General features: G+C 42.6%; 1 protein-coding gene across 1 annotated transcript in view; it reads right to left on the minus strand.

Annotated features, from left to right (window-relative positions):
* Positions 1–15,376, minus strand: part of LOC116059772 (copine-9-like) — a 310,601-nt gene that overhangs the window by 103,161 nt on the left and 192,064 nt on the right. The window contains exons 8-9 of the mRNA XM_031313026.2: positions 6,453–6,556; positions 5,733–5,837 (exon numbers count right to left, since the gene is read on the minus strand). Coding sequence (XP_031168886.1) covers positions 5,733–5,837; positions 6,453–6,556 — 209 coding nt within the window. The remainder of the gene's footprint in view (positions 1–5,732; positions 5,838–6,452; positions 6,557–15,376) is intronic.

A 15,376-nucleotide genomic window follows, 5' to 3' on the forward strand; every position in this document is an offset into this window, starting at 1 on the left:
TAATAGCAAATTGCCAATTAGCAAAACAACATGATTCATGGCATTGCTAATTTTTGTCTAGCACTAGCAACCCGTAGGACAACGTGTGTAGGACACTGGCTAAGTTAATTCACATACATCTAATTAGCTCATACGGGCTACTTAGGTGTGTAGAAGCTAGCTGCTGTGGGTGTATACATTTGTATAGATGTTTATACATTTGTATAGATTTTTCTTTAATTAAAAACAAAATAGTTTTGGATTTATGACCCCGTGTCCTATTTTCACTACATGGGAGCGATCCCCCCCGCCCCGTTTTACAGTTTGTTTTAAAGGAGAATTCCAGCTAATTTTTACGTTAATCTTGATCGCTATAGCTACGCGAGTACTTTCGATAGAAAAAACCCCGACCCAAATCAGTGCAGGCAACACGGAGTAGCTGCAGCTACATACTACAAGCGTCCCTTGAGCTAAAACGGCAGTTGTCAGGGCAAGTTGTAGAGTGCCTTTGTGCCTCTTAACAGACACAAAATGCAATTAATATGTCTGTGCCACATGAACAGGGCCCTTACGTGTCAACAAGGTGCGTTTTCAACTCAGACATTGTTTAAATTCACCTACGCTGTCTTGATCTTGCTGGTGGGTAGCTTGGCCTGTTAGCTGCTAGCTGCTAGCTGTTAGCTGTTAGCTGTTAGCTGCTATCTACCCTCCGTGATAAATGTGTTCAGCCAGGCTTTTGTAAAAAATCATCACGCAGCAGTTCCGTGTGTATAATAGCTCATCCATTTTGTGTCACGTTCCGCTCCTATGTCAAGTTGTTTTGTTGTAGATTCTCATTTTTTCAGGTTGTTTTCACATTTCCTGTTTTATTTTAAGATTCCTTGTTTTCCTTGTGTTGTCTTAGTTTTACTTCCTGTTGTTTCCTTTTCCCACCGTTAGTGATTACCTATCCCCGCCCTAATGTTTTGCACCTGTGTCTCATTGTCTTCTCTGTTTTGTGTATTTAAGTTCAGTCTTCCTCTTACCCCAGTGTGAGATTGTCTGCTTCCCCTGTGTACAGCCTTCGAGGGTTTTTCCTTGTGTCCTGAGTTATTTACCTGATTTTCCCTTGGATTTTGACCACTGACTGTATTTTGGATTCTCCCTTTTGCCTGCCGTTTTGGACACTGTTGCCAGTAAGTTTATTCTGACTGTTTTAATAAACTTTTGGCATTCAACGTACCTGAGTTGTGTATTTGTGGGTCCATGCATCTGTGAGCCTGATATTTTGTGTGTGATCAATCTGGTGTTGGTGAGTAGGAGGCTTGTCAGTGTCGATCTGTGTGGTAGCTAGTTCCCTTAGCCAGGCAAGCAGCCTTCGTCCCCCTCCTGCAGCCGACAAAAATCCCCTGAGCGCCCGGTGGTCTGGTGGATGTCCTGCATAGGACAGATCGTGCCTTCGCAGCAAAAAATGTAGATTATTTCCCCCTCAAAAATAGGTAATTGAGCACTGTAGTGGTTATGACCATATCAGTGACTATGTAACTACATGGAAACGGGATAAACGATGTCTGTGGCTTGCACAGTAATAGCGTTACTGAAGCTTAGCTGCTAGCAGCTACTACCGCACTACTGGTTTTTTTTTTAGGGGGGAATAAACTTCAAGACGTGACATGACCTGTCCTCTGGAGGACATAGCCACACCACCACCGCTCCGTGGATTGTTATTGGGATGATTATCACAGAAGCCTGTCTGAATACACTCACCGGACGGCAGCTAGCAGCTAACGGCTATCGGCTATCAGCTAGCAAGGCAAGCTAGCTACCGGCAGGATCGAGACAGGGACCAGGGTAGGTGAATTTAAACAATGTCTGAGTTGAAAACACATCTTGTTGACACGTAAGGGCCCTGTTCATGTGGCACAGACATATTTATTGCATTTTGTGTCTGTTAAGAGGCACAAAGGCACTCTAAAACTTGCCCCGACAACTGCCGTTTTAGCTCAGGGGACGCTTGTAGTACATAGCTGCAGCTACTCCGTGTTGCCTGCACTGATTCAGGTCGGGCTTTTTTCTATCGAAAGTATTCGCGTAGCTATAGCCATCAAGATTAACGTAAAAATTGGCCAGAATTCTCCTTTAATGTAACTAAGTAACTTTTACTTAAAGTACATTTTAAATGAACTACTTATTACTTTTACTTGATTAATTTTTCAGATAGGTAAATCCACTTGTACTTGAGTAATATTTCATCAAAGTATTGGTATTTTTACTTGAGTACAATATTTTAGTACTTTTTCCACCTCTGCCCACCAGAGAAGCACTGATGATGTTATCAACAGTATAGTGCACCTAGTGAGTAAACACCTGGAGAATCCTAGGGCCTATGCTAGACTGTTGTTGGTAGACTTCAGTTCAGCCTTTAACACACTACAGCCTCCTGTTTTACTGAATACACTCCAGCTGATGAATGTCAACCTCTTCATCACTGCGAGGTACCACTCATTCCTCACCAACCGTACCCAGCAGCTCAGGGTGAACAGGACCCATTCTGAACCCTTGACCATCAACACCGGCGCCCCCCAGGGGTGCGTCAGTTCACCAGTCCTGTTCACCCTGTACACTAATGAATGTACATGCAGCACCGCTAACAATTACATAACGTTTCTGATGATACAACCACCCTGGTTCTTGTCTGACTCATCAGATACAGCTGTGTACAAAACTGAGATCTAGAACTTGCAACAAACATTTCCTCATCCTCAATGTCCATAAAACAGAGGAGATGGTATTTGACCCCAAATCTTTCGGAGACCACTCACTGGTGAGTTATGGTTATCCATGACCACACCATAGCCCATATTAACTCTTAGAACTACCTTGGCATACACATTGACAACAAACTGACATACAGCGTCCTGGTACAAAATTTATGCACTAGGGTCAAACAGCGGCTACACTTTCTTCGCAGGCTGAGGGTCTTCGGCGTCAACGAGAAATTGTTGCTCCTCTTCTACCATGCCGTAGTTGAGAGCATCCTGCGTTACTGCATTACAGCCTGGTTTGGAAACCTCAATGTTCAGCTGAAAGCCTTAGCTCTGCTTCTCTTCATAGTTGTCGGATTCATCCACCAATCCTTTGGAGGCTGGCTCAGGTTTGCCTTGGACCAGCTCTTAGTTATGCTGCAATACTAGCTGTAAACCCAAAATGTCATACTTGGTATCTTTTTTTAATTTCCTCTCTTAAACTTAAAAAATAAAGTTCTTGTTTTTCACGTTATCATTTTTTTATTGTCAACAAATGCCATGAAGAGACCAAAACCAACGATGTGTTTGTTCATACCTCAATACTGTCTGTCTTCAGCTGCCCTGTCTGTGGCACTCAACCTCAAGCCCATTGTGTCCTACTGAAGATGTAAATCTTTAAAGATGACTCACAAATGTTTCATTTAAAAGAGAAAGAAAGTTTTTATCAAACAAAAAGGGGGAATAGTGCATTTGTTGGGGACTATTTTCAGTGGTGGATTAATCCACATCTGGTGCTCTAGTGACTATTTGTGGCAGTGGGATGGTGTGTGTGGGATTAAGTGAAAATAAACTACAGTGTGTTCATGGTGATTAAGTGCAACACTGTGGCTCATTGATGTGTTTTTATGATACATCTGGCTGTGACACACATCACTTGTTGAGATACAATCACTGTTTCATGGTAATGAGTAAAAGAAAAACATCTATGACACTGAATATTTATTGGTTTTTACTTTAAGGCCCAGACAGTGTGGTGGTTATTGTACAACAATAATAATGTTTGATGAGCCGTTAGTTCGCCATTATTTTTGTAGGGTCTTATGTGTAAATTTTGCCGTTGCACTACAAAAATAAATAGTTATGTGATGAAATGAATGTAAGAGGCCAGTTTTGAGAAGAAAAAATATGTGTTTGTGTGTTTGCATTACGGTACTTCATTATTAGAATCAATCTGAAGTCTGAATTTGAAACCATGGGAGTTTACTGTGGCTGCTCATCTCCTCTACAAGGCCCTGGTTTAAAAACAGGATTTGGGTTTTTGGTTAAAAAAACTGGATAAGGTTTAGATTAGGATGAAGTTCAATTCATAGCTTTGATTAATGGTTTATTAAATATATGTGAGATTGCTGCTGTATTGCCTCCATAATGGTCTCAATAACACCAGCACTGGCCTGAGACTGAGAGCACAGCCGACTGCTGGCATTATTCTGACCAGCACCGAGTCCAACCTCATCTTGGCATATTCAGTACGTCCATCATTACATGTTTTTACTTGGCTTTACTTCACTTTTGTCATACCCCAAAAAATTCCCATGTTTTTGTATCTAAGTGTATCTAACTCATGGGACCTACCATTTCTTAAATGAGTCCAGTATTAAGCAAGACCGCTGCAGCCGGTTATGTAGAACATCATTAATTTGTCTTAATTTTGCACATATTTCTATTACTGCATTTACTATTTTATTATTTCATTCATGCGTGACGCAGCGGATCTGTGGCGCTGTTATCATTTTAGATTGAATTGTAGTAGGACTCAACTGATCCGAGTTAATGATACTAGAGACTCGCGACTCATGAGTTAATTTAAAGAGTCAGGAGAACGATCTGAGTGAGTCACGACTCAAACAGGTTTAGTGACCAGTGCTAGTTTGTGTCTTTTAGCTCATAGCTTTAGCGGCAGACGGTTGGACGTCCCGCTGTTTGAATCCTCTACAGTGAAATACAGTCACACTTTTACAATTATACTTATATAGCACTATGAGCAGATTATAACACATTATAAATGTGATTATAATGCATTATAGAGAGAGGCTTCATAGGAAGTGTTACCGCATCATTCAAAACGACGTATCACCAATTGGCCATTCATAATCGGAATATTAAGGTGCGTAGCAGGGCCGGCAGCCAAAATTCTGTACGTACCATGCCTACATTTTATTTTTTGTGAGACATTGCAACACATCTAAATATTATAATAATAATATACTTAATTATTTAGAGTGGTTTAATAAACCGGTTAATGTTAGCACTCTACTTGTAGTGGAACATTACAGTGAGCATGTGTTTACAGAACTGTAATAAATGGATGGCTGAGTTAAGTTATACAATTAAATTTATATGTGTGTATAAATGTGTGTATATGTTTTGTTGAAAGTCACTACAGAGGTGTCTACATTATTTTGACCATGTGTAAAAGTATGAATTTTGTCTGAGAATGCGCAGATCAAATGGGAGCAGATCAGAAAAATAAAAATATCATAATACTAAATTATGACCAAATATACTCATCAAACAGAGAAAATAAAAAATAAAGGCTTGTCTCTAATATAAGCCTGCTTCAAATAAAGGCCTGGTACCTTCTGCAGCTGAGGTAAATAAAATCAGCAATGGCTAAAGTCAAAGTATATAAAGTATATTAAGTTTTTACAATGGCTCTCAACCTTATCATAAGCATCGATGCAAATTTCTAATGTAAGTGTACATTTTATTATATTGTATGTTTTATTTCCTCCCTTTTTGGAAATCATGCTAATCCAGTGTAGTTTCTTAAGTCACATCTACAGCCATCAGTCTTCCTGAATGCAATATGAAGCATATATTTATGCAAAGAAGTGTTTCAAACGGCTTACAACCAACAGGACGAGCATTTAGGTCATGCATCAGCTGCCAGTAGATAAATCCAAACTCTCCATATGGAGTGATTGATCATAACAACATCTAACCTCTGACCTGTGTGCTGTCGCTCACCTGTCATAGTCTCCATTACACAGGGCTCGGACAGGGATGGTAAATGGCTGCCAAACAGGGTTTAGGTTGTTCTTGATCACCTCAGTCTTGTGGCAGATGGTGAACCTGGAAACACAAAGAGACAGCTGAACACAAAATTTGAACTTTTTGTTGTAAAAATAAAGGTTGATCCATCCTATGCAGAGGAAATCTGTCAGAGTTATTTTACAGGGCTTTTATCTCTAATGTATGAATATGTTTGCCTCAGCACATAATATGTCTCAGGGTGTATTCACACCTAGCTCGTTTGGACCAGTTGTTTTGCAACCTAGAGCGTGTCACCAGGTCCGGTTGGTTTGGGTGTATGTAAACACAGCAATCGCACTCGGATGCAGGGCAAAACCAGTGGGCCGAGATCACCTTGAGGGGGCACTAATTCTTATAAGATGCATCAGAACATTTTCTAGTCACAGTCTAGATGCTATCTGGGGACGGATATTTTGTTTTGTTTGCTCCAAAATGAAGAAGGAAAATAAAGAAAGAGCAGGAAGCGTTTCTAGGCAAATCTTCCTGGTAACATTTCTGACCAATGAGAGACTGAGAATGAGAGAGTCTTCCATCTGATGGGCAAGAAGGTTTCAAAGTCCCATGGGACTGGATCCAACAGAGGAGCGGCATACTGGCCTCAACTGAGGGACAAACATATGGACTGAAAGTCATTGAACAAACACACACACTTACGTCCCGTCCTCGTTGCTCCTGTAGAAGACCAGGAAAGGGTCAGACTTGCCAAAGAAATCCTTTTTATCCAGCTTGTTGGCACAGAGCTGCATGGTGGCTATGTCCTGGGCGAACAACAACAGTTTATCTTTCACATGGTTTTCATTTTGTTCAGACTTACAGCTTTAAATTAACTTGGACTTGAGCCTTACCAGCATTACAAAATAATGTTTTTTTGTATGTTAATTGTCATTTCAATCCCTTAACCTAACTAACCTAAATTCCAAGCAAGGGAAGGGGGGAGGGGACAAGAGCACCTTGGCAGTGCCCAGGAGGTGAACTGGCACCTCTCCAGCTACCAGGTCACACTCTGTTACTGTACGGTTTAGTGTAGTAAGCTGGATCGATCTAGAAATGTCATATCAATAAATTAGGTCTCTACTGTATTACTGTGTTGCAAAGTGGAATGTAATCAAGAAAAAAAAATCTGTATTACTGCTACTAATTATATTTCTGTGACATTGTATGATTTACAATTACCCTCTAATGTATCATCTGGTGATGTGTTGTGACTAAAGTTTGTGTAACTAGAGGGGTTAAAGGTGATATGACATGCTCAACAAATTCCATTTCATTTTTGGATTAATTTTGGATTTGAACATTGTCAGGTACCATGTGCTTTTCTCTATTTAGTTTTCCACTGCAGATAGTAACCCCTCAGTGTAGATGGGATCCTCAGCTGATCGCTGCATGAAACTGCTGTGACATCCTCTTTAACGCAACTATAGCTGGATCCTTTCATCTGGGTCAAGTGAATAGGAAATTGCGGCCACTATTAACGGTAGCATGGCTATTAAAAGATGGTTGGTGCAGGATGTCCTGTATCGCTGGCTCTCTCTCTCTGACCAATCAGTGGCCTGCAGTGTTTTGACTCTAGTATTGCCTCGGTTTAAGTATCAGGTAAGATCCACAACGTTTGCTAATGGAAAACCAAGAGAGCAGAGCCCTACTATGCAGTGTAAATGCTTTAAAAGAGGTTTTGTTCTTGAGATATTGAACTTTTTACACCCATTACTTTTGATGATTTGAGTAATTTATAGCACAACAACTCGCGTTGATCTCTCCATAGGCTCCAAAGTCATTCTGGTTTGTTTTTTGGTTCTTGTTTTGTGTATATCTCATGATGATGTTGCTGAAAATCCATCTATAGAAGTCTACACAGCACAGTTTTCATTTATATTCATATTCATTTATCAGAATCAAAACGCAATTTATTGCCAACTGATAGCTCTGATACGGGACTCCTTTGGGCAGTAGCATATTTTGTTTAGGAAGTTATGGGATTATTTTTGTGCCTTTAATTCCAAACAAAACTTCTCAAGTATCAAACAAAAATCACTAAGCAAAGAAAGGTAAAACTTCAAACTTGCAAACAAAACATTTGTGGAGTCGTAAACTAATGGACTTATTTGTTTGATATTATGTCCTTTTGTTTACAGTTCCCTCTGCTTCTTTCTCAATGATCAGTCTTTTGCTCTATCCATCACGTTTGCGGTTGTATTGCTGCAGGATGGCAGATAACTGACACATATTTGTATTTTTTAACGCTGTAAATTTCAACAATATTTAGAATTAATGCATATTGTAACTACTGTCCAAACTATGTACTATAACTAACACACTAGGCCCTTGACAAATACTTTGCTTAGTGATCATTATTGTTTGATGTGATGTGCATGGCTGGTGAAGCTCGGGCCCTGCACCACCTTGGCAGATTACCCAAGGGAAAAGCAGATAGATCATTTGAGTAAGTTCAACATGAAGCCATATTGTACTTTGTTATACTTTATTGTACGTGTACACATACACAGAGGGAGGAATCTAGAAAGTGTGATCAATAATATTCCAGAAATAAGTGTTCCAGTAGTGATTATGAAAGCTAGAACATTTTCCTAGAGTGCAAAGGCTTTATTAAAAAAAAAAATATATATATATATATATATATATATTATTGAGCTAAATTCAGACACTTTTTATCATCTAATAAGGTACTTCAAGCTTTACAATAAGAAGTCAAGGAAGTGAAGGACTACAGCCACATCCCACCAGCCCTTCAAAGAGCTGTCCTGCAGAAAAGGCTGTTGTCCGGACTGGAGTGGTGAGCCATCAGTGAGCTCAGGAGACCAGATGATCCCAGGCGTCTAGGAGTTGTGTGTGATATTCCTGCACCACCCTCAGAAGTGTTGTTGCAGACACAAGTAGGCAGAGAAATACAGCTTGCTTTAGGTGAAACTGAGTACGTGAAATATATACATAACCCAATTACTCAGTATGTTTGTGTATTGTTGGTGATGAAAAACTGATCCTGACCTGTGATGTAGTGCAAATAATGACACTGAGTTCCAGCTTCTGTTACTAGAGCTTCTACCACTGGGGCCCCAGCAGAATATGTTTAAATATCCATTATGTAGATATGGTGATTTGTAAAAAAAATAAATAAAAGAGTTTTATATTGGACTAAAAATAAAGCATTATAATAGTCTCAACCTTATTTCCTGTATCATATAATGAACCAAACAGACAAAAGGGTGAATGTAAAAAAGTGTTTTTATATATTGTGTGCATTTTAAAAAATAATTACAGTAAAACAATGTAAACACAGATTAAATTATAGGACAGTATACTGTAGTTGGATATATTGACATACAATGGACTTAGAAACTAAGAAAAAGGTAATTATAAGTGTTAATTGAGTCTCCCAGTAAAATATGATCAGTACATACTCTATTGGTCTATACCCTGGCTGTTTGAAGCCTTAGCACACATAGTCTTTCCTTCATAGAGAGAGCGAAGGCTCCTCTCCCTCTGCTGCAACCACGTCCTCATGGTTGGTCTGCCTGCTACCTGATGTGAGCTGTGATAGAAAATTATAACAAAGTTCCTTACACAAATCAAATGGTAACAACGTCCGTGGTTGTTTGCGTCCCTGGGGCCAGAGCGGGCGATGTGGAATCCTATCAAAGCTGCTGGCTAAAGATAACCGTAAATACATCATACTTAACGTAGGTGGTAATGATACCCGATTACGCAAATTGGAGATCACTAAAATTAATGTTAAGTCACTTTGTGCATATGCAAAGACAATGTCGGACTCAGTAGTTTTCTCTGGACCCCTGCCAAACCTGATCAGCGATGACATGTACAGCTGCATGTCATCCTTCCACCGCTGGTTGTCGGGGTGGTGCCCAGCTAATGATGTGGGCTACGTAGATAACTGGAGGGCGTTCTGGGGCAAGCCTGGTCTGATTAAGAGAGATGGCATTCATCCTACTTTGGACGGAGCCGCTTTCATATCAAGAAATCTGACCGAGTCTATTATCGGTCATAAACCATGACAAGCCAAGGTTGAAATCAGTAATCAGAGGTGCAGTGCTACGCGCTTCTCTGTGCTTCCGTTGGAGCAGTCGCCCACTCATAGTTCCATAACCACGGTGTCTGTCCCCCGACTCAGATCAGTTAAATCAAAGTTAAACAAAAGAGGAGCTATACTTAAGAACCTAATTGGAATTAAAACCACCACTGCAATTCAATCAGGAGAGACTTCGTTGCAGATATGCAAAGATTTATTGTACATATGCATGATTTGAAATGTACAGTCTTTGGAGATTAGACTCCAAAATTTTTTTTAAAGGGGTAGAAAGCCGAAAAATAATCCCCCGATGGAGTCTAGACACTGATGGTGGTGTGAGGAGCCTGAAGACCAAGTGGTAGTGGCCTGCCGGAGGAGGACCCAGGAGCCGTGCGTGATGAAGACCGGAGGAGCAAGGGGAGGAGGAGGGTTGTGCTCTTAGCCTGAAATGACAACTGAGCAGCAGAGAGAGAGATGTTTAAAATAGGGATGTCATGCGGTGATTGGCTCGTGATTTTCATGGCCGCTTCTGATTGGTTAAGATAAAAGTGAACACCTCTACAGCTGTTCCGTTTAGAGGAGAGAGAAAAGTAATTATGTTTTAGAAGTCTTCCTGAAAGAATTTACGCTGAGCTCCATTTATAGAACAGAATAGGAAAATTAGATGCTGACTATTAAATATTAGATCTCTGTCTTCTAAAGCAGTACTAGTAAACGATTTGATATCAGATAATCAAATTTATCTATTCTGTCTTAACGAAACATGGCTGTGCCATGAAGAATATGTTAGTCTAAATTAATCCACTCCTCCCAGTCATATTAATACTTGCTCGAGGCCCTGGCCGAGGAGGGGGAGTTGCAGCCATCTTTGATTCAAGCCTGTTAATTAATCCTAAACCTAAACTAAATTATAACTTGTTTGAAAGCCTTGTTCTTAATCTTCTACATCCAACATGGAAAACATTACAGCCAATTATATTTGTTGTTGTTTATCAAGCTCCAGGTCAGTATTCTGAATTTTTATCTGAATTCTCTGAGTTTTTATCATGTGTAGTCCTTAAATCAGACAAAGTACTTATTGTAGGTAATTTTAATATCCATGTGGACGTTGACAACCATAGCCTTAGTATTGCTTTCAACTAAGGCTCAATTCAATTGATTTCAGTCAGAGTGTGCATAAGGCCACTCACTGTTTTAACCACATCCTCGACCTTGTGCTGGCATATCGCATCGAAATTGAAGATTTAATATTTCCGCAGAATCCTTTATTATCAGACCATTCTTAATGACTTTCGAATTCTTACTACCCAACTATACGTAATTAGATAAAAAGCTTCTACACTAGATGCCTATCTGACAGTGCTATAGCTAAATTTAAGGAAGATATTCCAACAGCATTTAATTCAATGCCGTGCCTTAATATAACAGAGGACTCTTATGTTAACTTCAGTCCCTCCCAAATTGATAATTTTGTATATGGTGCTACGGATGACTTTAGACTCTGTTGCTCCTCTCAAAAAGAAGATGATGAAGCAAAGGAAACTAGCACCTTGGTATAACTCCTAAACTCGCAAATTAAAACAAACCTGGCAAAAACTTGAAAGTAAATGGCGTTCCACCAATCTGGAAGAATCTCATTTAGATTGGCAAGACAGTCTGAAAACACAGAGGAAGGCCCTCAGAAATGCCAGATCAGCATCAGATTACTCATCACTAATAGAAGAAAATAAGAACAACCCAAGGTTTCTTTTCAGCACTTTAGCCAGGCTGATAGAGAATCACAGCTCTATTGAGACATCTATTCCTATAGCTCTGAGTAGTGACAACTTCATGAGCTTCTTTAATGATAAAATTATAACAATTAGAGATAAAATGTATCACCTCTTGCCCTCAACTTCTAACGGTTCACCTTTAAACACAGGACCACTAGAAAGAACAACAAGACCTGACATAAACTTAGACTGCTTTTATCCTATAGATCTTCAACAATTAATGTTAAGGTCTCTTCAGCTAAGCCATCTAGACCCCATCCCAACTAGGCTACTTAAAGAAGTGTTACCCATGGTTAACACTTCATTACTAGATATGATCAATATGTCTTTATTAACAGGTTATGTGCTGGAGTGACAGCTGACGCGGAAAGACGGTAACCAGGGCAGTAAGGGTTAGCAGCCCGAACTGCACCCAAGCAAGCTACGAAAAACCCTTCTGTGAAATACCCCCAGGGATTCCCGAGAGGGGGGGGGGAATGAGAATCCCAATCGGACAGACTTTCAGGCAATGACACAAGCAAATGGACAAACAACAACGAGCACAGTATGCATCTGCGGCAAGGTTTGCAAAAACCAGACAGGTCTGATGATCCATCAGACAAAGATGGCCTGCCTTAAGGGTGGGCGAATGCAGCAATGCACAGGGGCAGTAGCCAGTACCTCAGTCTCTGGAGTGCCGGTTGCAGAACCTGGTCAGACGGAGGAGGAGCCAGGCCCAGAGCCACACCACAGTGCCCAGAACCTCCAAGCAGCACCAGCCTTCTCAAAGTAGAAAACCAGAACAGCATCTGGTAAAGTGGCCTGCCGCTAACAAGAAGGATTGGCACCAGTTTGATGAAGACCTCGATAAGATCCTGGAGTCAACAAGCAAGGGGAATGTGGAACAGAAACTCCATACCATGTGCATCCTCACAATGGGCATAGGCGCGGAGTGGTTTGGTGTCACAGAAAAGCGTGGCACAACTACTCCATTATGACCAAACCGGCGAGAGGTCAAGATCTGCCAGCTGAGACAAGATCTATGATCCCTGAAACGTCAGTACAAGGCAGCAAAGGAGGAGGAGAAAACTGCCCTGGCTGAACTCAGAGGGATTGTGAGGAAGAGGCTCACCACACTCAGGCGGGTTGAGTGGCACGGAAAGAAGGGCAAGGAGTAAGCCCGCAAGCGTATTCATCTCCAACCCCTTCGGCTTCACTAAGAGACTCCTGGGGCAGAAGAAAAGCGGCAACCTCACGTGCTCTGAGGAGGAGATGAACCACCACCTCAGTATCACTTTCAGTGACTTTGCAAGGGAGCAAGACCTTGGCCCCTGCAAGAAGCTCATCGAACCTCGAGAACCAGCAGCTCAGTTCAACATCTCTGGGCCCACCTTGAAAGAGGTGAAGGACGCAGTAATGGCAGCAAGATCAAGTTCCGCTCCTGGTCCCAGCGGAGTACCTTATAGGGTCTACAAACAGTGCCCAAAGCTACTTGGTCGACTCTGGAAAATCCTGAAGGTGTTTTGGCAGAGAGGGAAAGCGGCTTCCCAATGGAGATCAGCCGAGGGGATCTGGATACCCAAAGAAGAGAATGCAAGCACCATCGAGCAGTTTCGTATAATCTCGCTGCTCTGCGTCGAAGGGAAAATCTTCAAGATCGTGCCCCAATGGCTAATGGAGTTCCTCTTGAAGAACAGTACATAGACACCTCAGTGCAGAAGCGGGGAGTCCCAGGAGTACCTGGATGCTTAGAGCACACAGGACTGGTGAGCCAATTGATCCGGGAGGCAAAGGAGACCAGAGGAGACCTTGCCATACTCTGACTGGAGCTTACCAACGCCTACGGGTCAATTCCCCACAAGCTGGTCAAAGAAGCACTGACAAGACATCATGTGCCAGAGACAATCCGCAACCTCATTCTGGACTACTACAACAGTTTCAGATTGAGAGTTTCATCAGGAACGGTAACATCTGCCTGGCAACAGCTAGAGAAGGGCATCATTACCGGCTGCACAATTTCGGTACCACTCTTCACTCTAGCCATGAACATGATCGTCAAATCAGCAGAAGTGGAATGTAGAGGCCCCATGTCTAGATCTGGTACTCGGCAGCCACCCAGCCTTTATGGATGACCTAACCGTGACAGTAACTTCAGTTCCGGGGTGCAGGTGGCTTCTTCAGGGGCTCCAACGTCTCATCCTATGGGCAAGGATGAGTTTTAAGCCAGCCGAATCCAGGTCCCTGGTCTTAAAGAAAGGCAAAGTGGCTGACCGGTTCCGCTTTACCTTGCAGGGGTCACAAATTCCATCAGTCAAGAGCTTGGGGAAGATCTTTGACAGCTTCCTGAGGGACACGACTGCCAACAAACCAGGAACGACGTAACGAAATGGCTCACTGCAGTCGACAAGTCAGGGCTCCCAGGAAAGTACAAAACCTGGATGTACCAGCACGGAATCCTGCCCAGGCTTCTCTGGCCCCTTCCCGTATACGAGGTACCCATGACAACGGTAGAAGCGCTGGAGAGAACCATCAGTCAGTTCCTTAGGAAGTGGTTAGGGCTCCCACCATCCCTAAGTAACATTGCCCTCTATGGTCATTCCACCAAGCTGCAAGGTCACACATGCCTGGGAGGTCTTGATGTACCGAGACTCCTCTGATGCCAAAGTCTCCTCAGATGGAATCTGTGTTAAGACGGGAAGGAAGTGGCAGGCACAGGAAGCGGTGGACATACCGGAGGCACGGCTGAGTCATGGCGTCTTGGTTGGCAACGTGGCCGTGGGATGTGCAGGCCTGGGCAGTTTTCCCAAGCCACACTATGACAAAGCAAGAGAGAGGGAGAAGCGTCAGTTGGTGCAGGACGAGGTGCGGGCAGAGGTGTAGGAAGATCTCCTGACCAAGATGGTCGGTATGCAACAGCAAGGCGCCTGGACTAGGTGGGAGAATGCCGAGAGGCGCAAGATCACCTGGGCAGAGCTGTGGAGCTCTGAACCACTGCGCATGAAATTCCTCATCAGTTTGGTGTACGACATTCTACCTAGCCCATCCAACCTACACCGCTGGGGCTTGGTAGACTCTCCAGCATGCCAACTGTGCCAAAGGAGTGGCACACTGGAGCATATCCTCAGCTGCTGTATAAAGGCTTTTGGGGATAGGTGGTATCGCTGGTGCCATGATCAGGTCCTCAGGGCTCTGGCAGATACAATCACCGCAGCGATTCAGAGCAGTAAGAATCAGCATCCCTCCAAGCATACCATCTCCTTTGTCAGAGCTGGGGAGAAGGCACAACAGCAGCCACGCTCCCCAGGTGGGCTCCTTGTCAATGCAAGAGACTGGCACCTTCAAGTAAACCTGGGAAGGTAGTTCAAGTTCCAGAATCACATCACGGCCACTTCACTCTGCCCAGACGTGGTGATAACATTGGAGTCGACCAGGCAGGTGGTCATAGTGGAGCTTACTGTCCCCTTTGGGGATTGGAGGAGGCAAATGAGTGCAAGAGAGCCAAGTATGCGGAGCTAGTGGAGGAGTGCAGGAGCAGCGGCTGGAAAGCATGCAGTGAGCCAGTGGAGGTCGGTTGCCGGGGCTTTGCTGGACAGTCACATTAAACCAGAGTCTTAGTATTCCTTGGACACTTTAAACATGCTACACGTTATAAGCTAACAGATGCACTTTGCTTCGGTCAATACCCCTTTTTTTGGGGACATATTCACCTCTACTTTCCGGCCGTCCTCCATATTAAAGGGTAATTAGGTTAGCAAGCACTCAAACTCCTTGGAGTTAAAGGACAA

The sequence above is a fragment of the Sander lucioperca genome, chromosome 6 (genome assembly GCF_008315115.2).
Source record: "Sander lucioperca isolate FBNREF2018 chromosome 6, SLUC_FBN_1.2, whole genome shotgun sequence".
Lineage (NCBI taxonomy): Eukaryota > Metazoa > Chordata > Actinopteri > Perciformes > Percidae > Sander > Sander lucioperca.